Source organism: Harmonia axyridis, chromosome 4 (assembly GCF_914767665.1).
Source record: "Harmonia axyridis chromosome 4, icHarAxyr1.1, whole genome shotgun sequence".
Classification (NCBI taxonomy): domain Eukaryota; kingdom Metazoa; phylum Arthropoda; class Insecta; order Coleoptera; family Coccinellidae; genus Harmonia; species Harmonia axyridis.
In genome coordinates, this window is record NC_059504.1 from 33768571 (window position 1) to 33795367 (window position 26797).

Below are 26797 nucleotides of genomic sequence, written 5' to 3' on the forward strand. Positions count from 1 at the left end.
GCCAGCTAAGGCTTTGCATCGATTGTGGAGCATTGGTATAGGCTTTATTTTCCACGTGGCTCGAAAGAAAATAGTCTAGAGACTCTAGAGGTGTTAAATCTCAAAATTTCGGTGGCTAATTGGAACACCTATTCGTGAAATAACACGGCCAAGGAAGTTTTTTTTCAAAATCGCGATTGTTTTGTTGCCTTTGTTGTACGTAGCGTCATCTTTTTGGAAATAATTATTGTTCACATAAATATCTACTTCGACTATAAAAAATCATCAATCATTGATTGGTAGCGCAATACCATCGCCATAACATTGCAACAGACTCATTTTCGAATAAATAGGATCCATAAACTGCACCAAACAAAGAGGAGGAAGAGGCTTTTCAAACATCATTCTTGGAGTTTCCGAACCCATAATGTGACAATTCTGCTTATTAACGTAGCCTCCGAAATGAAAATAGGCTGCATCCATCAATGAAGATGACTTTTCGATGAAAATCCGGATCATTTCGATGCTTTTCATTCCCCTATTCAGCGAAGACTGGCTTGAGTTCTTGTGTTAACTGAACTTTAAAATCTTCAAGACCTAAGTCGTAATGCAAAATAAGGTGTAATGTCGTTTGGGGAAAGCCTAATTCTTAAGATTGACGAAGAATCAACAAAGATCTGGGTTTTCATCAAGACTACGGGCTACAGCAGTAATATGTTGTTCTTGATCGATGCACACGGTTTAGATTCTTCACATTACGAGCTTGCCCCAACAACTCAAATTTCCACCAGTTCTACTATTGTCGGCCGAAAAGGTCTTCACGACGACCCAAAAGTGCTTTAGTTTTGCGAGCTGCGATAATAAAATTTTCAGCATTTTGATTGTAAATTTTAAGGATTTCCATGTGTTGAAGGAGTATCATTCCATTTTGAGTAATGGTAGAAATTTTTAACTTGTCAAATGTCAAAATTGACAGCTGCCCATTAACGGTCTATTCAAAATGAAACCCCTTATTGAAAACACCTCCATGAGTCAGTGACGGCTCGTCAGGGTCGGCAGGGTCGGCCGGGCCGACCCAAAAATTATCGGGAAATAGAAAATAGTTCTAGATATTCAATTCATTCAAACTCAAAATTCAGAGCCGATGGCGGAACCAGCGCTACCGAGAGCGCTACCTAAAGGAAAAGATACTACGACATACGCCCAGAATCCGTCCACTCAGTAGAACGGTACAACAACTCGATGTTAGGTCGCTTCCCAATACACAGGGTCGGCTGGCCGGTTATTCTATTGCAGAGCGTCAAGCAGCAACTTTTCACAGTTTATTTCAAATATTTGATAATTAAATGAATGGTTAATTATGAGACATTATGTCTTAATCAGAAAAGAACTTATTTATGCCGTTCGATAGTAGTTAGGTATTGATTTTCTGATCATGTACTGGGACAATGCTATCTTCGGCAATTCAAATATGCTGAATGGTATTACGGAATTCATTTTCTCAAATAATATTGTTTCCGATGTTCCTGAATTATATAAGTTATTTTGTATGATTTTGTCCCTGCCACCAACATCCGCGTCAGTAGAAATAAATTTTTCAGCGCTCAAAAGAATAAAATCTTTCAGTAGGAACATGATGTCTCAAGACCGTTTAAATAACCTGGCACTGATATCAAATCGAAAGAGGTTTAGTTAAAGAACTAGCCAGAGGAAACATTTTTTTCGAGAAAATAATTGATGACTTCGCGACAAAGAAAGATCGTCGAATTGATCTGATCTATAAAAATGAATAAAGGGTACGCAAGCTCATACATTTTCGACCAGAATACATGCGGTCATTTCCACAATATTTTTTGTGGTCTTTATAAGATTTTTTTATATTTTATACATTTATTTATATGTTTTCGTGAAAGGTTTTCTCTATGTTTATTCAAATATATATTTTATGTTGATAATTGAATATTTTATTATTTCTGTTTTTTCAAGAGTTTCATTTTATTTCAGTTTTCATTGATTTGAGAACTACATTTTCATATTGGGTTATAATAGGGCTATTCTAGGTGAGGTTTCCCATTAAAAACAAAAAACCAACGCGTCTTCTTGGGTGACGTGGAAATCTATTTGTTTATATATATTTATTTATATAGTTATAAGTATGATAAGGGGTGTGGGAAAATTTACATATATTTATATATATATATTTATTTTTTTTTTCTTTTTTTTTTTTTTTCCTCAATCACCATATAGGGCAGGTATATATATATATATATATATATATATATATATATATATATATATATATGTTACACTCAAACACCGAAAACGCTCACTGAGCGAAATAAACGACCACAACGCGTTGTGGACGGTTCTCAATAACCAAACACCGAAATATCATCATTAATCGCGTTGTGGCCGGCCCATTGCGTCCACAACGCGTTCTGGACAATCTTTAAACAGCCAGAACGCGTTCTGGCAATATTCAAACAACCACAACGTGTCTGAAAGGGGTTCACTAACCACGTGTTCCAGTCCAGACTTGTCAGTCTGATCCCAACTGTTATCGAGTAAGGTGCGTTTTATGTTCCTAGGTTCCTAGTATACCTATCATAACCTAAAGGCTAAAATGAGAGATGCGTTTATTGAAAAAATTAAAACTATCGTCGACAACAGCAATAATCGAAGCGATTATTTCACAAACGAACGGTATGAAGAGGTCGTCCGAGAGGTAAAAGAAGCCAAACGTTTGAGCGACAGCAAAATGCCGTTGTCTGCCAAGCAATATAGAAGGCTAAAGAGATACGATATCATAACAATTGGGGAACATGAAAAATTAATTGCTAAAAACAAAGGAACACGAGATGAAAGCTTTCGATATTACTGTAATACAGAGGATCTTTTTGGAATTATTGAAGCTGCACACATAGCAACTGGACACAAACGAACTAGAGGTAAGTAAAATCATCTAATTTCATTAGTGATGTCGGAAAACCCAACCTAATTTTAATGTATGATAAAATAAAACAACTTGTTTATTTGTTTTTTAGTCGTGGAGGCTGAAATCAACAAAAAATACTGCAATGTTACTAGAACAGCTATACAAATTTATTTGTCTCTTTGCGAACAATGTCAAGGAAAAAAGAAAATAAGGAAAAAGGGGTTAGTTGTCGCACCAATTTTATCAGATCACATGAACTCCAGATGTCAAGTGGATTTGATTAATATGCAGAGTGAACCCGATCGAGACTACCGTTTTATATTAAACTATCAAGACCACCTCACAAAATTTACCATTTTGAAACCACTTAAATCAAAAACCGCTGAAGAAGTTGCGTATGTCGTGGTAGACATTTTTTGCATGTTCGGTGCTCCGTTTATTCTACAAAGCGACAACGGAAGAGAATTTTCCAATAGGATTATAGAAGAGTTAAAGGATTTGTGGCCAGGTCTTAAACTTGTACACGGAAAGCCCCGTCATTCACAAAGCCAAGGATCTGTAGAACGATCTAATCAGGATGTAAGAGATATGTTGGTAGCTTGGATGCTTGACAATAATACCAAACAGTGGTCAGACGGTTTACGGTTTATTCAGAGTGAAAAAAATCGAGCCCTACACGAAGGGATTAAAAAAAGCCCTTACGAAGCTATGTTTGGTAGCAAGCAAAGAATCGGACTGGTAGACTCCTCCCTGGAAAGTGAAGTATATGATTCTTTGAAAACTGAAGAAGATTTGGAGAAAATGTTAGAAGGGATGATATGTGAAACAGAACAGCAGAATGAAGAGATAGTGACAAATGCAGAACCCAATCCTGTTGCGACAAATGCAGAACCCAATCCCGTTGCATGTTACACTTGCGAAGAATTTGGAATTACCCAACCCTGTACAATATGCGGTTTAAAAGTACACATAAAGTGCGGTCTTGAAAATGAAGGAGAAGTCACATGCAGCCTTTGCTTTCGAAGTGATACAATCAAAGTGCAACGCGAGGACGCAAAAGCCGGATTGGAAAAGCAAGCTGAAAAAATGCTGACTTTGTCCCGGGAAAAATTGCCCCCTGCTGAAATTGGTCAAAATGTTGTAGTAGAAGTTCCGGATGTCGACAGGGGGCGTCTTGCTCCTAGAAGTGTTTTAGCTGTGGTCTTAAACGTTAATGAGTCCAGCTTGTATAAGTTGGGAACCAAAGACGGTGCACTGGAAAGACTTTATAGTCGTAATGAATTTATCTTTGCGGAGTCAAATTTTATAAATTTATCAGATGTCCCGAGTTGCTCTATAAATTTGAGAAAAGCTTCCGCTCTTTCGTCTGGATCAAGACAAGGTTTTGTTAAGTGCAATTGTAAGCGTTATTGTAACACAAAAAGGTGCAACTGCAAGGCCAATAAGGTGTTGTGCAATTCGAAATGTCATGATAATAGTGCCTGCAAAAATAAGTAAATAGACAATTATAATGTCCTTTTAACTTGGTATCTGTTTCGCGTTTAATCTGGTATACCTATATTCGACCTTTTAAATAATTTAAAATTTTCTTTCATTTGTGTTTTATGTTTGTACTTAGGTTTCCAACTTAGATCATATTATGTTATATTATTATTATAGTATATTATATTATTATATTATATGATCTAAGGTTTCCAACCCTTTGATTATTTTTTCTTTGTTAACCCTGTTCCATATTAAAATATAATCGGTTTACATGCGTCTTTTAATCTGAATGCGTTGTGGTTGTTTGGATATTGCCAGAACGCGTTCTGGCTGTTTAAAGATTGTCCAGAACGCGTTGTGGACGCAATGGACCGGCCACAACGCGATTAATGATGATATTTCGGTGTTTGGTTATTGAGAACTGTCCACAACGCGTTGTGGCCGTTTATTTCGCTCAGTGAGCGTTTTTGGTGTTTGAGTGTAACATATATATATATATAATTCGTAAGAAAATTATTGATCGCAATATATCTAATAGATAACAATGTTAGGATGTTTCGATCTAGGAAATTCAGTGATACACTTTTATATCATCCAAGCTTTCGGTAAGACTTCTTACCTTTCTCAAGGATCTGCAATATATATTAAATATAAACATTACAAATAGCAAGTTCACAAAACTAACGTACATATATTGTGGTTTTATTCCTTCCTGTTGATCTTATTTCAAAATATTCAAAAAACAAAATAGTTCAACCCAACTACTCTCTCACAGTAATAAAGATTAAACAAGTAAATAATATCATTGATAACACTCATATATTCTGTCAGACATCAATTCATGTAAGGTAAACAAACCATGACACCATCCGCCAAAGAGAGATATAAATGACAACTGTTTGGTTCCACAGAATTATATTCACTTTCTTAATTTTGTTTATTATTTTAAGGTGTTTAAACTACGAAATGGTGGATGCGAAATTTTTTGATAATTCTATCAAGTAGGAGTAGATGTTATTAAGACAATACTATGAATACAAAAGACAATACTATGAATACAAAACAAGATACTAACAATCTTAATAACATCTACTCCTACTTGATAGAATTATCAAAAAATTTCGCATCCACCATTTCGTAGTTTAAACACCTTAAAATAATAAACAAAATTAAGAAAGTGAATATAATTCTGTGGAACCAAACAGTTGTCATTTATATCTCTCTTTGGCGGATGGTGTCATGGTTTGTTTACCTTACATGAATTGATGTCTGACAGAATATATGAGTGTTATCAATGATATTATTTACTTGTTTAATCTTTATTACTGTGAGAGAGTAGTTGGGTTGAACTATTTTGTTTTTTGAATATTTTGAAATAAGATCAACAGGAAGGAATAAAACCACAATATATGTACGTTAGTTTTGTGAACTTGCTATTTGTAATGTTTATATTTAATATATATTGCAGATCCTTGAGAAAGGTAAGAAGTCTTACCGAAAGCTTGGATGATATAAAAGTGTATCACTGAATTTCCTAGATCGAAACATCCTAACATTGTTATCTATTATATATATATATATATATATATATATATATATATATATATATATATAAATTTTCCCACACCCCTTATCATACTTATAACTATATAAATAAATATAATAATAATGTGTGTGTGGCCGACCCACATCTCGAGGGCACGAGCCGTCACTGCCATGAGTATTTCTCATGACCTAAAACCTAGTGAGTAAAGTTATCAAAGATATTTCTAATAATTTGATAGTTATTGCCGAAATTATCTCCAAATTCTTTGGAATTTGTTGGCCTTTGTTGAGTATGGAGTAATTGATGTTCAGATCTTTCTGCTGGTCCATGAATCTTAAGACATTAATTGCAAATCATGCATTAGACTTCAGATTGATTATTTTTGTTATCAAACGGAGAATATATCAGAACCAAAGAATTTTCATCAGTGGGGGAAATGCGGACAAAATGACATACTGTTTTGTTTTTCAATCATATCTTTTTAGTTATTGCAATAATTCTCCCATTTTGGTACTAAATACCAACTTTGGTTAATTTTTTTTGAGTATTATAAGCTGAATACTGACTCAAACTACAAAAATAAAAGAAATAAAGAATCATTTCGACTTCTAACAAAATCCATTTTGTTTTTATGCTGAACATAAGAAGTTTTGCCCAATTTTAACAACAACTCTAAAATTGTTCTCATAAAAAGTGAATGTTTTAGTTGAATAGTGTAAAGAATCATTTGAATAGTTAGGATGCTATTACGAAAAAAAAACTGCCAGGGTAACAAACATATATGAACATATATCCCTTCTACATGAAAATATTCGGATAGTTTGGAGGATAGAGAGCAAATTTTCCAATAATATTAGCATCTTTTTGAACGCTTGTCACCGCTAACTGATTATGAACTTGCGGTCAAATTCAAGAATGACCGTCCGTAAATACGGTAACTCCCGAACGGAAAGACTAGAAATTTTCAGGGTAGGTTCGGATTTCGAATGTAGCAAGTAAGTTCTGGTCGAAAATTTTGGAGGTGAATTTGGTTTCGACTACGCTCCAAAATTTAATTGATTGAAGTTTCTGGGGCTTTGTGATTTTGGAGATTATTGCTAGCGAAGAATTGGCAATAAAATATCAAAAACTATCATGACAGCAGAGCCATGCATCCAAGGGATGATTTAATTCTTCCGAAATCTACTTCAAAAATGATACCACCACGATTGAATCGTTCTTTAGAAATTAGAGACCATGACAAAAAAATCAATTCTACCTGAGTTCAGAAGAATACACAATAATTAAAATGTCCGATGCAAAGCGGCACATCCATCGATGAAACCGTTATGTTAGATGAAAGCCATTAGTTCCACATTCGAAAACCTCAACTTTCATATGCATCGACCACCTGATGGTACAGGTCACTGAGGGATGCTGCACCCAGCCTAAAAAACACGGAATAGCGGTAGAATTCGATAAAAAATCAGGTATCTTAAGTTCTCATGGTCGTTTCGTATTACGGTTCTCCTTCCTGGTTGAGAATGCGGGTGAAAACAGAGGTGTATTAGGGGGTATGGGTTCGACACTACATTCACTGAGAAACGAGACGTTTTTGACGGCCTATTCCTTGGATTTATGTGAACCAACTAACAAAATTGTAAACGAAATAACTTTCAAACTCAACTATTTCATGAAAAATTATATAATTTAATACAGAAATAAACAATGTTTCGTCACATTAGATTAGCATTTTCACCTGCTTCTGAATGCAATACACAGGGTGTTCCACCATTGACGCGACGCTCTATTACAGCTAAGTAAGTCCTGAAATTTTAGGCGGCTAGGCGCCGTTAAGGCGGCCACTCAAGAGGCACCCATGTTCGAGCGTTCGGATCATTTTACAGTCAGGGCAGCCAATACCTCCTAGAAGTCTAGGAGGTATTGGGGCAGCTCGGGACACGGCCGCACGACTGAAATCTCTTGGGTGCCTGGCTTCCAAAGTCTCGAGAAAACGCCTCGTGGGTGGCGGGCATTAGAGTTCCATTCTCAAATTGTTTGGAAATGAACAGGGTGTATCAAAAAAGTGTGAAACACTAAACATATGGTTTTTTCCTTCCAGGAACACACTGTTTTTATTGAGTTTTCAGATTGCATGAAACAAATTAACCCTAGTTTGTTCGAAGGTTCATATGTTGAAAACTCTCCTTTTTTGAGACATTTCGATTTTCCATCACTTGTGGTGTTTTTGGAAAAACCTAGCGGATTCGAAATGAATGAATTTATTTGAATGAGAATGTCCGAAATGAGACAATTCATTGATGACTTATTGAAAGGTTGAAATCGGGCTGATTTCAAATGAAAACCTCGTATTATATTTTCTTATTAGGTAGCTAAATTTATGATCTTCTCTCCAATTGAGAAAATAAAATGCAGAATGTGCCATTTGCATTGAGCCCGATTTCAATCTTCCAATAAGTCATCAATGGATCGTCTGTTTTTGAAGACTCCTCGTTTTTGAGATATTTCCATTTTTCGTAAATTGGGGTGGCTCTGAAAAAACCTAATGACTCCTAAAAATTTATTTCAAACAGATTTTATATGTGAATAATATAGAATAATGGAGAGAAGTACACTGACTTATTGATAATAAGGGAAAACTCTTCTGAGTGCTCAAAATGAGACGGTTCATTGATCACTTATTGAAACGAGAAGATTATAAATTTAGTTACCTAATAAAAAAATTAAATACGATGTTTTCCATTTGAAATGAGCCTGATTTTGACGTTTAATAAGTCATCCCACTAATTTTCGAAAAGAATTGATGTGTTGAAAGAATTCTAAAAAATGACTGTAAAATATTAAAAAAATTATAATTTGACTTAAAACTTGATTTTATTGCTGAAGTCAGGGTATTTTCTATGAAAAATAGTAAGTACACGATTTCCTAAATCACAGGAGAGGATCTATATTTTAGTTTTTTGTTTTGAAAATCATTTGGATGAATTGTTTTTGAGCAACTGACAATTATTTGTTAGCTGTGAAAATGGTAAAAATAAGGAAATCATTGAGGTGAATTCAGGAGCTTTTCAGCGTTCAATCATTCAATGCACCATTTGCGGTCTAGCTATATGTATATAGGAATGTGGTACCCATGGGTGCAATTGGAGTATGAGTTATGAATGAACGAGCGCTCAAAGGCTCCTGATTAGAAGTTAGTGCTTTCCTCATTCTTTTAGATATCATGCGTGAATTTTTCCTTATTCTGATTTCGATTTATCAACACGAAATTTCGCACGAAGCTTGTAATTTAAATTTCAACTTGGTTGGATTTGTCGTCACTGAAATGTTAGATTTTGAGTTTAAGATATTCTGCATGCATTTTCTATGATTCTGATTACGTTATCGCCACGAAATTTTGCGAAAAGATTGAAAAGGCTATTCTTTATAACACAACTCGATTGGATTTATAATCATGGAAATATTGGGTATTTTTCTTCCAATATTCTTCTTGAATTTGAAAATGTGAAATTTCATATACTAAAATATACGAATTTTACCGCGATCCCAACCTCCTCTGAAAATTTCAAATTTCTACTTTTTATGTCCTTCCGTTCGAAAGTTAGACGGACGAACAGAATCGAATATGAGACTTGCCATCAAATTATCTTTTGAGGCCGTTCCTGGCTCAAAATTCGAAAATTTAGACATTGTGAACGATCGTCTCCAAACCTAGTGCTCAAAAACCCATACATGTTTTGTGAAAAACTGAAATCACATAATTGTTCTTCTAATTTTGTGGCAAATCCGTTCATTCTGATATTCCTTGTAGAATATCTAAGTTTCACACATATTTCTTAGTTATATTTCATTATTATATGTTGGTGGGTACTTGAAACTCTCCTGTCATAGATTTATCTATCATCTATTAAATTTTTGATACAGAAAACAGGTCTGCCAATAAATGGAAATATTCATTCCATTAATTTTAATAGAAATTCTGGGGATTAGGGGAAATATTACTTGTACAAAAAGCTCATTAATTTGGTGAAGAGGAAGGATAAAAGATTTTGTTTGCATGGTGAAGAAGTCCTTCAATATAGGAACATATATCAGCTCATTGTTTAAACAAATACACAAACTAATAACTACACCTACATGGGGAGATTTTTGCTAATGTTTTTATCTGTACTGTTGTATTACACGTTGAATGTCTGATGCCCTGTTCACATTTCCTCTCCTAATACTGATATTAATTACAGTTCATTCAGGAATTATTGCCATCCTAGGCGGCTATGAAAAATCGAAATTGAGTTGGTAATGGCTCATTCAGTAATATTCCGATTTACAGAATTCAAATTGGTTTTAGAAATGTCATTGACGGAAGATGCATATGTCGATTTCAGTTCTGCTTGTATTATTTGTTTCGAACCAAGAAATTGCGAAAAGAATTGTATCAATTTTGAACACCCATTGATTAGTTGAATTGATTATTTCTTCAGTCTTGAGCTTTTTCAAAGGACTGGAATAAATCAGGATAGCTCTCGCCTAACAAACAGGGAAGGCGATACAGTGTATCGATATTACTGCGTGTTTTCCAGAGATCATTAATCGTGTTTCCCTAGTTTTTCAGATAAACTGTTACCTATTCAAGGTGTATATCAACCTACTAATGAATGGGTCTTAGAGTTTCGGATTTCCCTCAATACACTTAGAAGATTTTTGCAGAAAAAGGGGGGAAAGTAATTGAATGATTCTATTTTCACCAGAGTCAAAAGTAACGAATATATCAGTGTGGATTGCATTTTTGAAATGGACAAAGAGCACCTGAATTTTAATCAAAGCCAACATTGCATGAAATCATTAAATGAATTCTCAGTTACAATTCAAAAAATCTGATCGAAGGAAAATTTTCATCGATAAACAGAAAAATATAATAGAGTATGATTTTGGGTTTAATACTGAAAATACTTTCAACAAAATGTGAAATTCATTTATCTAGGTGAAACTTGCATATTTGAAAATACATTATAAGGTACATTCTTTAGAATGCTCGAACAATTGATGAAATTTTACCTGGAAGATTTAACTCTTTACATTGGTGATCATAAGGATTACCACAAATTTATGAATATAGAATTAATTCATGATTGGGTTTTTGGACAATAGATATCTTGGAGTTTCTTGAAATAAAAATGAATGAAATTTGAAAGCATTCCACTGTATATAAGAAAGATGTATGTAAGAAATCATGTTTCCCTCTGTAATTTCGAAAATTGTGTTTTTTTGGGATAAAAAATAATAAAAATATTATAATATGCTGGTTATTATTTCTATCTTTACCACAGCAACTATAAGTGATATTTTTGTAACCAGAAATAAAGCCCCGATGGAGCAGGTCATACTTCGATGTGAATAATAATAATAATAAGTCCGGTGTAGACTATACACATGGTTAATTGTTTGAAGTTGGTAATTTTTTGTATTGCCTATCTCGAAAGGTCATATTTTCTAACACTGGTTCATTCAAAAACTCATGGAAGATATCAATACCCTCTGCGGTTGAATTATAAATAATTATTCTTCAGAGAATGATTCAAGTTCAAACTATTTCGCAGATTTTGCTATAAAAGCAATTGATATGAATTGAACTTGTGGAGAGAAAGAGCAGAATATGGAACCAAAATCGAAGACATTTTCCTTAGACTAAGGCTTCCTTTTTATCAAAATTATAGCTGATGACATGTCTTTCTACGATGACAATAATTTAAACTTAATGATTGTAACATATGTTATTAATGATTATTTTATTGTTCTAAGCTGTGTTTATTTCTGGGATAACAGCTGTTTTGTATGGAATTGAATTAGCTAAAATATTAATTAACCACATAGAAGATGAGAAAAAACCCCACAAGGGCAAAGGATTGAACAAGTGTTCCCTACATATGGCATCATTCGAAATATTAATCTTGGACGAATTTACCGTTGACAACAGTAAAATTCAACCTTTTTCCGAACACTTGATCTCCAAACAGATCGTTACAGGTGTCCGTTAACACGATAACTCTAGGAAAAATCTAAAAACTTGAAATTTTCAGGGTAGGTTCGTATCTCGAATTCCGCGGTTAATAGTGTTGATGGGCAAAATCTGAAAATGGCTTCAGTTAATGTAGTCGTTCAAAACGAGCGTTCAAAAGCTCTTGAATTCAGCTCAATGCTGTTTCATTCTTTTGGTAGTTGCATCAGTCGGAAAGAAACATTCGGAAAAATAACTGATACTGAAGTAATTACCTACAGGACTAGCGGCAGTGAGCAATGAAGTGAAAATCAGGAATCTGAAATGTCACAGTAAATGGGAATCGGCTAGTGGTTATAGCACATTTTATAGAATGTGATTGTTCAACCAAGTTTTCGAGAATTTTTCGAAACTTTAATTAACTAATCAACAGTTTCCGAGATATTTGAGTTCTTGTGTTTCTCAAGAAATTTCCCACCTTACTTCCTTCAAAGTCAATTTTTTCTACATTGACCAAGTTTCATTAAAATTTTGGATTATTTTCAGCAGAAAAGGATACGTATGGAAAAAGCAAAAATATTCGGTACTAGATGTTGAATAAGAATAAGTATGATTTGAAAGTTGGTATATGTAGAAAATAATAGTGAATTTCTAGTATAAATTTGCCTACAACTTTCTATTTTCGCAATTTATATATGACAAAATTATTTTAAAAACTTGCCAAATTCCTTATTCATTTCCTCAAAAAGTATTTGTTAGAAAGGTACTAGTTTTGTTTCAGCAGAATTTGTTTGAAAGGGAAAAAAAGGAAAGTTATGATTAAATATTTTTTTATTGCGATCGAATTCAAAATTTCAGTAGAAAATGAATTGATGAGTTATGTTTGAAATAACTTCCACCATTCCTTATACAAGCACGTGCCCTCTATTTTATATCTTCAGTTGTTACTTCCTGCCTGAAATTCACTCTCAATCTGCTCGTTGCTTCATCTATTCTAACGGTGTTAGATTCGGACTCCTCGCCACGGCCTGGCCACGAAAATAATCTAACATTGTAACAAAATCTGGCCAACGTAGACAAAATTGACGAAAACTGAGGTTAGGTGAGAAATCTTTCGAAAATCACAAGAACTCAAATATCTCGTAAACTGTTGATTTTCGGTTATCACTATAAATGGCTCAAACGACAGCAAAAGAGTCATACTAACACGTCTTCCAAGGTCCACGTCTGATTTGGAAATACCCTGTATATATTATATTAGATATATTTTCTTTCAGAATTCATAAATTGTATTCTCAAATAGCAGGATAAAGGTCATACTGAGTTTTCCAATAAGAGGTCATTTTGAATAGCCCACTATATGGGCACTGTCACTTTTGAAGCTATCATGTTTGACATCTGACAAGTAAAAATATTCCGATACTAAAAATGGTAAGATACATATTTCAATCACTAAATTGGAAAATTTTGCAGTCACAGTTCGCAATACTAAAGCACTTTTGTTAACAAAAACCCAGGTTTCTCGATTCCTCGTCGATCTTGGGAATGAGTCATTCTACAAACGACTAATATTACACCATATTTGGCACAAAGACTTAGGTCTTTTATAGTTCAGACTAGAACTCAAGCTGCTCGATCGCCGGTTACTTTGAAAGTTGAAATGCATCAAAATGAACCGGATTTTTATGGAAAAAACATCTTCCGTGATGAGGCCCATTCTCACCTCGGAGGCTACTTTGATATGAAGAATTGTTGAATTTGGGGCTAGGAAAACCCAAAAATGATTGTTGAAAATCCTATCCATCGTCAACGTGTCACTGTTTGGTGCGGTTTTTGGACTTGTGGTGTGTTTGAACTAATTAAAAATAAGGTAGGTGCAACTGTTACGGTGAATGAATTGCGCAACCTAGCTATGAATTAAGATTGTTTATGGCCGGAATTACAGATATGGATATGAACGTCCTTTATTTTCAACAAGACGGCGCTACAATCGCGATTTTGACGGCGAAACAATAGCAATTCTGCAAGAAATAGGGATCACTATTGGCCATCTTTAAACTTCTTTGTTTGAGGCCACGTGAAAGATATTGTTGATGCCCCACAATCGATTCAAGTCCTTAAAGATGTAATTGTGAAGCTTGCGTGAACATGAAGCCGCAAATGTGCGAGCTGGTCATGGTAAATTTTATGAAAAGGATATGAATGAGTATTCTCTCCATATTGAGTAGACGTGTTTTTTGGTGCTCCTTATGATAATTGTCGAGGCGAATTATTGATCGAGGTTTTCAAGTTGTTTTAAATCGGAAAATAATCTTGTTGATTATTTTTCAAGACAGAAGAAATATTCATTTAAAAACAGTAAATGATCCAGTGAAAACCACCTCCGCTGATTATTATATTTTATGGCAAATTGTGTAAACAAGAACAATTTTGCTGAATTCTGAATATGCCAGCCAGTGGCGCACTCAAGAAGTGTTTCCCACAAAGTGAATCGGATAAAATGGAAATGAACTGTGATAAATGTGAAAACAGATTGGAGGACTTCGTCGTGTTATGCGATGGATTATGCAAGCGGAGATTTCATCCAAATTGTGCCAATTTAGCGGATGATGCGTGGACAACGATATCAAATGCTACAAATGCAAAATGGTACTGTAATCAGTGCCTGTTGTACATCGAATTGATTTTGAAAAATGGTATAAACATAGCTGAAATAAAAAAACTATTTGAAGAAAAAATTGTTGATATTGAAAACAAGTTAACTGCTACAAAAAATGCTAAGCAGAATGCGAAAACAAAAACTTATGCGCAAGCTACAGGAGAGGTGTTGGTGATAAAACCTAAACGAAAGCAGGAAAGTTCAATTACTAAAGAAGCCCTAATGAAATCTTGCAACCCTGCTACTTTAGAGGTAGGAATAACCCAAGTTAAAAACATCAAAGAAGGTGGAATCCTGATCAAATGCAACAGCAAAGAAGAAGTTGAAAAAATAAGATCTGCAACTGAGAAGAAATTAAAAAGAAGTTACGATATAAGTCTGCCAAACCAAATAAATCCAAGGATTAAAATAGTAGGAATAGAGGAAGATATGGATAAAGAAACAATTGAGGAAATGATTAGAAAACAAAATGCGTGCCTTATCAAAGAACATCACCTTTTAGATGTGAAAATAATCAAGAAGATGAGAACTAGATATATGGCCATTGCAGAATGCGATCCTTCGTGTTTTAGTCTTCTTGTCGAGAGTGGAAAATTGAGTAAAGGATGGTCCAGATGCAGTGTGTATGAATATGTACCAGTATTCAGATGCTACAAATGTGGAAATTTTGATCACAAGGCCAGTGAGTGCACAGAAGAAGATAGATGCCTACTTTGTACGTCAGTAAGTCACAAAACTGAAAATTGTAATGAGAAAGTCAAGTGTCATAATTGTGTATTAATGAATGAAAAGTTTTCACTAAAATTGAATGTAGAACATAATATATTTGATTTGAATTGTTCAGTATATTTAAGGAAAGTTGAGGCGAAAAGAAAATATATCAAATTACCTGTTAATAATGGTCAATAACAATTAAAAATAACCAAAACGGACAACCTCATCATAATGCATCAAAATATAAATTCTCTGAGAAATAAATTAGATTCACTTGAAATATTTCTGATGGATGAGGAAATTGATGTACTTTGTCTTACAGAACATCATTTAATAGAGGAACTGTCAGGGTATATATCTTTAAATGGCTATAAACTAGTTAGTATATTTTGTAGAATTCTGAAAAGTTGTGGTAGTAGTGCCATATTCTGTAAAGAATCTTTAATAAACAATGTTAAAGAATTAAAAAAGATAAAGGAAATGTCAACTGAAAATATAGTAGAAATAAGTGCAATCGAGGTATATTTGACTAACAAAAAACTATGTATTATCTCTGTATATCGCCCTCCTCACGGTGAGATATCTCCATTTCTCAAGTCATTGGAAATTATTCTAAATTCAATCTGCAGAAACGTCAATAATGAGATCATAATTTGTGGAGATCTAAATATCGATAACCTAGGCGACGCCACTGCTAAGAGGGAACTAACAGATGTACTATCATCTTTCAACATTTCTAAATTGATAAATACTGAAACGAGGGTCGCAAAAAATTCAAAAACAGGTATAGATTATATTTGTGTAAATAATTCAGGAAATGTTTTGAAATGCAACGTTATTTTTAATGGGTTATCTGATCATTCTGCACAAATCTTAACCATAGGCGAAAATATTAATAAACCTGTATTGATGCAGTATGCTAGGTCATTCACGGAACAAAATCATCATAGATTTCGATCTTATTTATTAAAAGAAATTTGGAGTGAAGTTTTCACATGTCAGGAGGTAAATGAAGCGTTTTCAAATTTTGTTGAAACTATGAAATATTACACGGATATAACATTTCCACTCAGAAAATACAAGCCCAATCTACACAACAACAAAAAATCTTGGATAACACCTGGCATTCGCACGTCATCAAAACACTTGAAAAGAATATACTGTGATTTATTAGACAGCAACTATGACGATAATATACTAAATTACTATAAAAATTACAAAAGAATTTATTCCAAAGTTATTAATGAAGCAAAAAAGAGGCAGAATATCAGCATATTTCAACAAACTGAAAATAAATCAAAAGCGGCTTGGAAGGTCATCAGCAGTAATATTTCACATAAAAGTAACAAAAATCGTAAAGTAAATAAAATAAGAATAGAAAATCACACTATTTCGGAAACAAAGGATATTGTCAACTATTTTAATGACTATTTCGTGAATATTCCAGTCGAATTGAATAAAAAACTGCCGCAAACGCCTACTAATTGTGATTTGCCCTCAAGGTTGACTCATTCAATGTTTCTTACGCCAGTAGATGATAAAATTGTCAGGGATGTACTGAAAAATCTAAAAAATTCGAATAGCGTTGGAGTGGATGGCATAAATACGGAAGTTTTGAAAAGATGCGCAGATTTGATTGCCCACTCATTGGCATACCTCATAAATTTGATGTTGGATCGAGGTGTATTTCCGGAGATTCTTAAATTGGCGAAAATTGTTCCAATCTATGAAAAGGGAGATACAGAAAAAGTTGAAAATTTTAGACCTATAGCTCTACTGTCCGTCATATCTAAGATAGTTGAAAGAATTCTTTTCGATAAAATTATTTCATTCCTGACTAGTAACAATATCCTTCACAGTGCGCAACATGGATTCCTGAAAAATAGATCAACAACAACAGCCATTCACGACTTTTTGAGCAAACTATATGACAGTGTAGGTAAAAACATGAAAACTCTAGGAATATTCATGGACTTGAGTAAAGCTTTCGACCTGGTTAATCATGAATTGCTTCTCGAAAAATTGATAGCCTATGGACTAAGAGGGCAAGTAAATAATTTGCTGAGATCCTACTTGACCAACAGAGCCCAGGTAGTGGAGATAGATGGTGTAAGATCTAAAGAAAAAAAATATAGAGTTTGGTGTTCCTCAGGGTTCTGTATTGGGACCCCTATTGTTTTTACTATTTGTAAATGACCTACCAGATATAGATGAGAGAAATTCGATTGAAATGTTTGTCGATGATATCAGCTACCTATGTAGCCATAAAAATAAAGAAGAACTCATAATGTATGCACAAGAAATGTTAGATGGATTCGTTAATTGGTTTAAATATAATAGACTGTACCTAAACATAGAAAAAACGGTATTTATCAACTTTACCCCTCGAACTAAACTCAGCATGGAATCATTTCTGATAAAAATTAATAGTAAAAGTATACAACAGGTTTCAGAAACTAAATTCTTAGGGGTATGGCTTGAGAACAACTTGGGATGGGAAAGCCATACTAGTACTGTATGTAATAGCTTGGCATCTTCTTGCTATGCTTTGTATAGATTAAGGGAATTAACTAATGCGAATATATTAATGACCTATTATTGTTCTCATTTTTATTCCAGAATAAAATATGGTATCATTTTCTGGGGATGTTCCTCTCTTAGTTTAAGAGTGTTTAAACTTCAAAAGCGAGCTGTACGCATAATATCAGGTGTTCAAAGATATACTCCATGTAGAAACATATTTATTGAGTATAGATTGCTTACAGTACCCTGTATTTATATTTTGGAAACTCTTGTATTTGTTAAATCTAACTTGGATAAATTTCGGAGGAATAGCGATTATCATAAGTATTACACACGGCATTGTGAGAAATTTTGTATACCTAGGCATAATCTCAGTATTTGTGAACAGAATCCAGCTTACTTCGGTATATTACTATACAATAAACTACCAAACTCCATTGGAGAACTGAAAAATATTTCTGCATTCAAAAAAAGCGTGAGAAATATGTTACTGGATAAATGTTATTACCATGTTAATGATTTCTTGAATGATAGTGAATTTAATTAATTGTGTACCACCTATAAAATAATTGTTCAATGACTTGTCCTATATTGAATGTTCTCAATCTAAAGGATTAATAAAGATTACTATTACTATTACTATTACTATGGTACTGCAATCGTAGCTGTGGTAGTCATTTGGCTGATATCGTCCTTCATTGTTAATGACATATACAGATTTGGAAAATTCACTCGGAAACTTAGGATTCAGCGTACAAATCTGCAAGTCGCTCTGACTCCAATAGAACAGTGGAGAGAATCGAAACATGAGTGCGATGCCATATCAAATAAAAATCTGGTCTTCGCGAACTGTTTCATTGGAGTCAGAGCGATTGCAGATTTGTACACTAAATCCGATATTTCCGAGTGAATTTTCCAAATTTGTATATACTCGTATATATAATTACCATAAATTAAACATCCATTAATTTCTCCCTGAATATGTATTCTTTTTTCTTCTGATATCAAAATAATCTTTTTGAAAAACCCTTTATAAAATCGGATTTTTCTACCAAATTGCTCCCTGACTCGCAGTGAAAATCTCCAGACTTGTTTTATTCGATTTCGGAAGTAGACATAATGCTTGAGGCTTTCACGACAGGATTGTTTAACAGAGTTGGATAATTCTGATCTTTATAGCCGTGGTCTAGTCGGTTGTTCACCTAATGTTTCACCTACAACTTCGGTAGTCATCTGAAAGGGTTTTCCAGACGTAGATTGTGACTCTACACTGGACTTCTTCGAACTGGTTCAGATAAGTCAATAATTGTACAATAAGGATATGTAGATTCATCCGAGATTTCAAGATAATTATGTCATTAGATATATTTGTTTTTATTTTCGATATCTCGGTAATTACCTGTCAGAGTTATGAAATTTCATCAATGAACATAATGAATAATTGAATGAGAATTTTTTTTATTTATTTCTCATATGAAAAATATTCCTAACATTCCAATAACATTTTGAGCGTTTTGGAATAAAATTTGGTATGAAAATTCAATTTTACAACTTATTGATTATTCTTGTTCCAGAAACTAAACCTTAAATTTTGAAGTCCTGAACTTATTTTTCGCAAATTTAGTTTCAATTGGCGGCACAAAATCAAATTCATATTTCAAAATGTGTTTCGCATATAGATCATATAGTATACCAAATCAATATTGCAAAATTGTATTTCAAAAATGACAAAAAAGGACAAGAATTGTTGGCGATGAAAATGGGTGTGTGGCTGATGACACCGTTATGGTTTTCTTGAGCCATAACTTAATGATTCATTAATGAACGAAACTACATAATATTTTCATGAAGATAAACGAATTATACTTAATTCATAAACTGAACTAAAGGGTGTTTTTTTTTAGAGCTATAGAACTTTAAATTGCAATAAAACAACGATGGATTATTCGATTGACATGAATTTTATTTATCCGCAAGATAATCTTGTGGCATTACATTTTAAATATGATTTCTGGCATATGACCGCCACAGCTGGCTCGGATGTAGTCCAATCCTCGGTCCAATTTTCGATGACTTTTTCCAACATTTGTGGCCGTATATCGGCAATAATACGGCGAATGTTATCTTTCAAGTGGTCAAGGGTTTGTGGCTTATCCGCATAGACCAATGACTTTACATAGCCCCACAGAAAGTAGTCTAGCGGTGTTAAATCACAAGCTCTTGGAGGCCAATTCACAGGACCAAAATGTGAAATTAGGCGGTCACCAAACGTGTCTTTCAATAAATCGATTGTGGCACGAGCTGTGTGACATGTTGCGCCGTCTTGTTGGAACCACAGCTCCTGGACATCATGGTTGTTCAATTCAGGAATGAAAAAGTTAGTAATCATGGCTCTATACCGATCACCATTGACTGTAACGTTCTGGCCATCATCGTTTTTGAAGAAGTACGGACCAATGATTCCACCAGCCCATAAAGCGCACCAAACAGTCAGTTTTTCTGGATGTAACAGTGTTTCGACATACACTTGAGGATTAGCTTGACTCCAAATGCGGCAGTTCTGTTTGTTGACGTAGCCATTCAACCAGAAGTGCGCTTCATCGCTAAATAAAATGAAATGGACGTAGTGCACGATACGTATTCCGCACAGAACCATTATTTTCGAAATAAAATTGCACTATTTGTAAGCGTTGTTCAGGAGTGAGTCTATTCATGATGAATTGCCAAACCAAACTGAGAATAAATCACTTGACATCTGTTAAATCGGTCGCCATCTTGAACAGTAATGCCAACTTAAAGTTAAATACCTCGAAAAAAAACACCCGTTATAAGAGGTTTTTATAAGATTCAATTGAATCTTAACATGTGGTTCTCTATACTATGAAAAGTGAAAAGCTCATATTGTGTTGAGTTATATCGCTGAGTCGAGTTTCATTATCATATTAGAAAAAGAGTAAATTTTGAGAGAAATCAATTAATTTTCATTTCATTGTAAAGAGGAAGGTATGTCATTAACGACTGAAAACGAAATCAGCCAAATGATCGCAACGTATATGATTGTAGCACCATATCCTTTTCATAAAATTTTTGCATGACCAATTCGCACATTTGCGGTTGTTTGTTCCCGTAACTTTATGAATTCCATTATTAAGGCCTTGAAGGACAAAGTCTAAAGGTGTTAATTAGATTTACTTTCAAAAGGCATTGTGCTGTTTTAGACCTATATATATATATATGTTTTGGAAATATCTCTCGTCATTATTGCAGAAACAAGATGTTGCTTTCATCTTTATCACCCTATAAGGAGAACCAATATGACGTCATATTTAAGAAAAAAAAATTGACTGTTGCGTCTCGGAAATAATGACAACAGAAAAAATCTGAGGACACCATTAGAATATCTCTATTGGATAATGGCTACTAACCGAATTTCGTGAAGTTGTCTCCAGCAACAAGTGATTTATACAGAAAAAAAAATAAAATCTCGATTTTAGTTTTTACGAGATATCTCGGGAACCATTGGAGATATTTTTGATCTGTTCACACCAACACACTCATCCCTAAATAGTTCTAACCCTGTATATATAGGGTGTCCCATAAAAAAAAAGAGTTGATCTTCGAAATGGAAGACATTTTTGAAAAACCGATAACGGAATACTTTTCAACAAATCTCCGTCTAAAAATCTGAAAAAAGTTAAAAAATATAGGATATCCCATTTAAGAAACTCCAACTTTGCTCTATATCTCTGAAACGGTAATTGATTTCAATGATCTGTTATGCGTTTTATATAAACCATAAAAACTTCTGAAAAAATAATATCGGCTAATGCAGCAATCGATTCCGTTATTCTATAAAAAAAACCTACTTAAAATTACGATTTAGAATTTTTTGAATATCTGGAATAGAAAACAAGACATTTCAAAATATTAGAAACAGTCATTTTTCAGAAACGCCCTGGATCGAACGAATCGAGTAATCTATGATCTGCCTTCTGATATCTTATTATTTCTAGTACAACCCATAAATAGGGTGTTTCAAAATTCAGTATTCAGAGGTGTAGTTTTTCAGGTAAAAATAAGATTTTTTTCTCAATAAACATGTGTCTGTAAATGTTTCATTATCAATTAAAGTTTCAAGATTTTAAATTTTTTTCTTCATTTGATATAAAATTTTTTAACCTCCAGAGGTACTCTTGAGAGCTAGAAGGAAAGAACAAAATGCAGAAAAAATTCAGACAAATCTGTGAACAATGATCATTTCCTGGTTCTTCAGATCAGTATACCTGTTGCTATAAATGGTACGTTAGGTTACCATTTATACGAAAAAAAAACATAATTATCCCTTTCCAAACGTTTTATTAATATTATTAGGGTATCCTTAAAAAGGATTTATTATTATTGGTGCATACCTATACCGTTAGGTCTTCTAGATTGCACTTGCTTCCGCATCTCCCAGAAGGCGTCTTGATCGTGGGAGTCTCGAGACCACCATTTTATTAGTAGAATAACAGATAACCCTTTTGACCGTTTTTAACCCTCCAGGTTATGTTTTGGGACCACAAAAAATGATTGAAAATAACAAGGAAGTAGAAAGGTGATGACGGCGGATATCTTTGAAGGATTTTTATACCTACGAAAAAAAGGGATGCGAAATGAAGAAGAGTTGGACATAATGTGGGAATTTCGAATGTGAAGTTAACATAAAAAAGTTTATAGTACTTTTTTTATTAGATATACAAAAAATGGTACATATTTCGAAGTGTTCGACATCAGGTAAGACATTCAACTTGGCAGATATTTATTGCCTATACCCCTGATATTTGAAAAAAATGGTATATGAATAAAATATTAAAAATTTTACAAAAATATTTATATTTATTACTACCAAAATTCTGTTTTATATTATACAGGGTGTTTCCAAATAAGACTTGAACCTTGAAGGAGGTATTAAGTAGTATTATTACTCATTTGCTGTCGATTGAGCCATATTTTTTATAACCAAGAATCAACATTTGAGTTTTTGTGTTTTTCAAAAATTTCTGAAGTTATTTCGTTTTTCGTCAATTTTTTCTACGTTGACCAAGTCCGATTTAAATTTTGTATTATTTTCATCACAAAAGGATATGATATGCATAAAAAAGCAAAACTATGCAGTATTCGATGCAATTCGGTATATGTAGAAAAAAATAGTGGATTTATAATATAAATTTGCCGGCAACTTTCGAATTCCACAATTTATATATGACAAAATTATTTTGAAAACTTGCAAAATGCCACCTTTAGTTTTCGTTAGAATGCAGGCACTAGTTTTGTTTGAGCAGTTTTCGATTTAAAAGGAAAAAAATCAAAGAAAGGAAAGAAAAATTCATATATTTTTTTATTGCGATTGAACTCAAAATTACAATAAAAAATATATTCATAAATTATGTTTGAAATGATTTCCACCATTCCTTATTCAAGCACGTGCTCTCTTTCTTATTTCTTCAGTTGCCTGAAATTTACTCTCAATCTTCTTGCTGATTCGTATATTCTAACGGTGTTAGATCCGGACTTCACGCTGGCCACGAAAATAATCTTTAGATTATTTCCGTATATCCGTATAATCAAATCTGGTCAACGTAGAAAAAATCGACGAAAAATTAAGTAAGGTGAGAAATCTTTCAAAAATCAAAACAACTAAAATATTTCATCAACTGTTTACGAGATTTTGGATTCTATTCGAGTTCAAAAGATTTCTCATCTCAATTCACTGAATATGACGGTTATCACTTAATATGGCTAAAAGGACAGCAAATGAGTCTTACTCACATGTCCTCCAAGGTTCACGTATAATTTGGAAACCCCTGTATATTTGTGACCAATCAAATGATTATTTTACAAATACAAACTACATTTCAACCTAGTTGGTTGTTGTTCAGGAAATATTTGTTTTTTTATTTGTATATTCTGCTTGAATTTGCTATGGTTCTGACAAATCAAAAAAAAAAAAAAAAAATGAATAAATAAAAGCGAATGCATTCACGATGTTATTTTATAAATTTAATTTCTGCTTTTGTTTTATAGTATCCTATTATATTCCTTTATTATTATTATATTCCTAAATTGGCGGTACAAAGAAATTGAGAGATTCCTAGAAACATTTTTAGAAAAAAAGTCCTATCAAAATGGGCTCGAAAACGCTCTGTTTTCGGAATACAGGGTCTGGGTGTTTCTTGAAGTCCTACTTTTTTGTGTTGATTATAACAGTTTATCAAATCTCGCAACACATTGGATAAAAAAGTACCAAAATTCATGATTAATTTATTCATAACAGCTTACTAACTGGATATTTATAATAATTTGGATTTTGCTGAGGATTACGAGAGAATTGTTTGAATTTTTTTCTCGAAATCGGTAGCAGAAACCAAAAAGTGTAGTTCTGGACCAAATTTTCTTTTTACATTTTTCTGAACTATCCGTGGTCTACCGAAAAAAGTTCTGGGATAAAGAAGCGGGTTCAGAAAAAATATCATCTTGTAGATTTGCATAAAATTAGCAGATCACATAAGAAAATTTTCAAATTGGAACTTTTTTATTTCTTATAGTTTTGTTGTATCTACTACTGATCTCGAGAAAAAAATCTAATACTTTATCTTGAAATCCTCAGGAAAATCCGAATAATTATAAATATCCAGTTAGTAGTCTGTCATGAAGAAATTAATTATTAGGTTTTTTGTTTATGTTTGCCGACCTGTACCAATGATTCATAAATATTCGATAAACTAGTATAAAAAGTAGTACTACAAGAAAAACCCTGTATTTCGAAAACAAAGTGGCCCATGTTTATAGGAGTTTTTTTTTTAAATTATCCAAGGAATACCCCAGTGTTTGGCAAAGGAGACAGAATACTTAGATTTTTTTAAATATTTCATTACCTGAAAATGATTCAATGGAATTCTTTAAAAATCTTTAAATAAAATCACTTTCCTCCAAACGAAAACTCAAATCTCTGAAAATCGTAAGTCCAATCGATCACTTTCCCTGTAGAATTATTTATTCCAGAGCATGGGCGCATATTAGTTACATTACTTTCTTCTCTTCTTCACAACATTCTTCCAACGAAGAAGAATTCATTTTCGTTTCAGCTGAAAAATACAGTTATCGATCTACGCCATAACTTTTAGGAAAACGGTGGACCAGATTGAGTCAAATCGAAATATACTGAAAGGTCCGTCGAAAACGCTTTGGACCGCAAGGATCCACAACATAACGGGTCCATACATGGTACTCACATTTTGGTCGCTGGTTCTCCCAGAAAACGATCGCGTTACATCAAGCGGTCTTAGGTACCTTTTGAGAGCATTTTTCACCGTTTTCAGCCTTTTGGCAAGCGATAGAAGGCGTGAGAACATCCGTCGATCAATTTTGGATTTGCTTCGAGAGTTTTACCTGCTTGGAGCTTTTTCCGTAAACATATTGAACGCGGAAGAAAAGTAACAGTAAGAGTTTTGTCCTATTATAATTTTATTATTTGAGTTTGAATATTATAACAATAAAGAGCATGAGAATTTCCTGTCTGAATTTATTGAATAGAGATATAGATTTCTGAAGAAAGAAAAGTCTTTTTCGATTAATTAATTGAAATACTTGTAGATTGGTAGCAATCTTTAATTTCTGAAAATAATAATTACTATACAAGGTCATTCATTGAAAATGTCCAATTCACAATTATTGATTGTAGACCTCAAACTATGATGATTCTGACTATGATGACTTATACAGATATTGCTGTTTTCGATGTCATATTTCAAGTTCTTATAATTTCTTTTGGAGAATTGACATGCGAATAAATACATTTATTCGCATGTAAAAAAAAACCAGTTACCTACTGGAGTTACCCTCGCCTTATATCAAAACAAAATAAATGCTTCTTGAAGGATGGGACATCACTACATAATAATATACAACTTTGTCAATACTTAAACGCACAGTTTTTTGATTTCAAACTTTTGGATTTTTCGCTTTCAAGCTTCGTGCTCAATTTTATTATTATAGCGTAATCTGAATCATAGAAAATTCAATAAGAAAAAACTTACCTAATATTCTCTTGACCACTGAAACGACCGAGTTAGGATTTTGGATGATGGTACGAAATAAAAATGTCAAGCTTAATGCAAAATTTCAAGCAGATATCTTGATTAAAACCAAAGTAAGAAGAATATGGAAAAAGGAAATGAGGTCTTGTTAATTTCAAATATAATGAAATCCTTAATTACTGCATACATTCCTGTGAAATTTCAAAGAAGTCGGCAAAAACATTCTTCAAATATAAAAAAAAATTAGTGAAGCACTGACATGTAGTCAGAGGCTTTGAAGAGCTCGCTCAATCAGGCGCCAATTGCAGCCTTGGATAAACTTTGGAGACCACATACACCCTTATACTCCTCCATTTCGACTTATGCATGCTTTTAAACATTATCAATGAATGTTGTGTCAGAAGTGCTTTAATTTTAAATAAAGAGAAAACAGAATACATGATTTTCACCACAGACAAGTCATCTTTAAAATATCCTGAGAATTTCACCTATGGAGGACAGATCAACAAATTTTCTGGAACTGTGAAATTTCTTGGGTTGTATATAGATTGTTTAATGAAGTGGAAATAGCATATTTATTATATTACTGGAAGGTTATGTTCTGTAGTTTTTAATTGAGTTTCTGTAGTTTAGGATATTGAGGGAAAATGTCAATCAAGAAATTCTCAAGACTGTTTACTACTCTAGTTTTCAATCACTTCTTAGTTATGGAATCTTTTTCTGGGGAGGATGTCCGTCTGCACAAATGGTAGGTATTTATCATGCAGAGATGGGCAATAAGGATTATTTTCATGCTTTGTTTTAGACAGTCTTGTAGAGGAATTTTTAGACAGAAAAATATTTTGAGTGTTTGCGGATTATACATATACAAAATCCTATCGTTCTT

At 33.3% G+C, this 26797-nt stretch overlaps 1 protein-coding gene and 1 long non-coding RNA gene across 2 annotated transcripts; both read left to right on the plus strand.

Annotated features, from left to right (window-relative positions):
* The first annotated feature begins 2602 nt into the window (after window positions 1-2602).
* On the plus strand, window positions 2603-4411 carry LOC123678689 (KRAB-A domain-containing protein 2-like). The gene is made up of 2 exons (XM_045615832.1): window positions 2603-2927; window positions 3024-4411. Exons 1-2 carry the CDS (start codon window positions 2603-2605, stop codon window positions 4409-4411), a joined length of 1713 nt encoding a protein of 570 aa, XP_045471788.1.
* Window positions 4412-12785: 8374 nt separating this feature from the next.
* LOC123678690 lies at window positions 12786-25375 on the plus strand. The gene is made up of 3 exons (XR_006747282.1): window positions 12786-13810; window positions 22379-22609; window positions 25000-25375. It is a non-coding gene; the product is annotated as an uncharacterized LOC123678690 (long non-coding RNA).
* Window positions 25376-26797: the final 1422 nt, after the last annotated feature.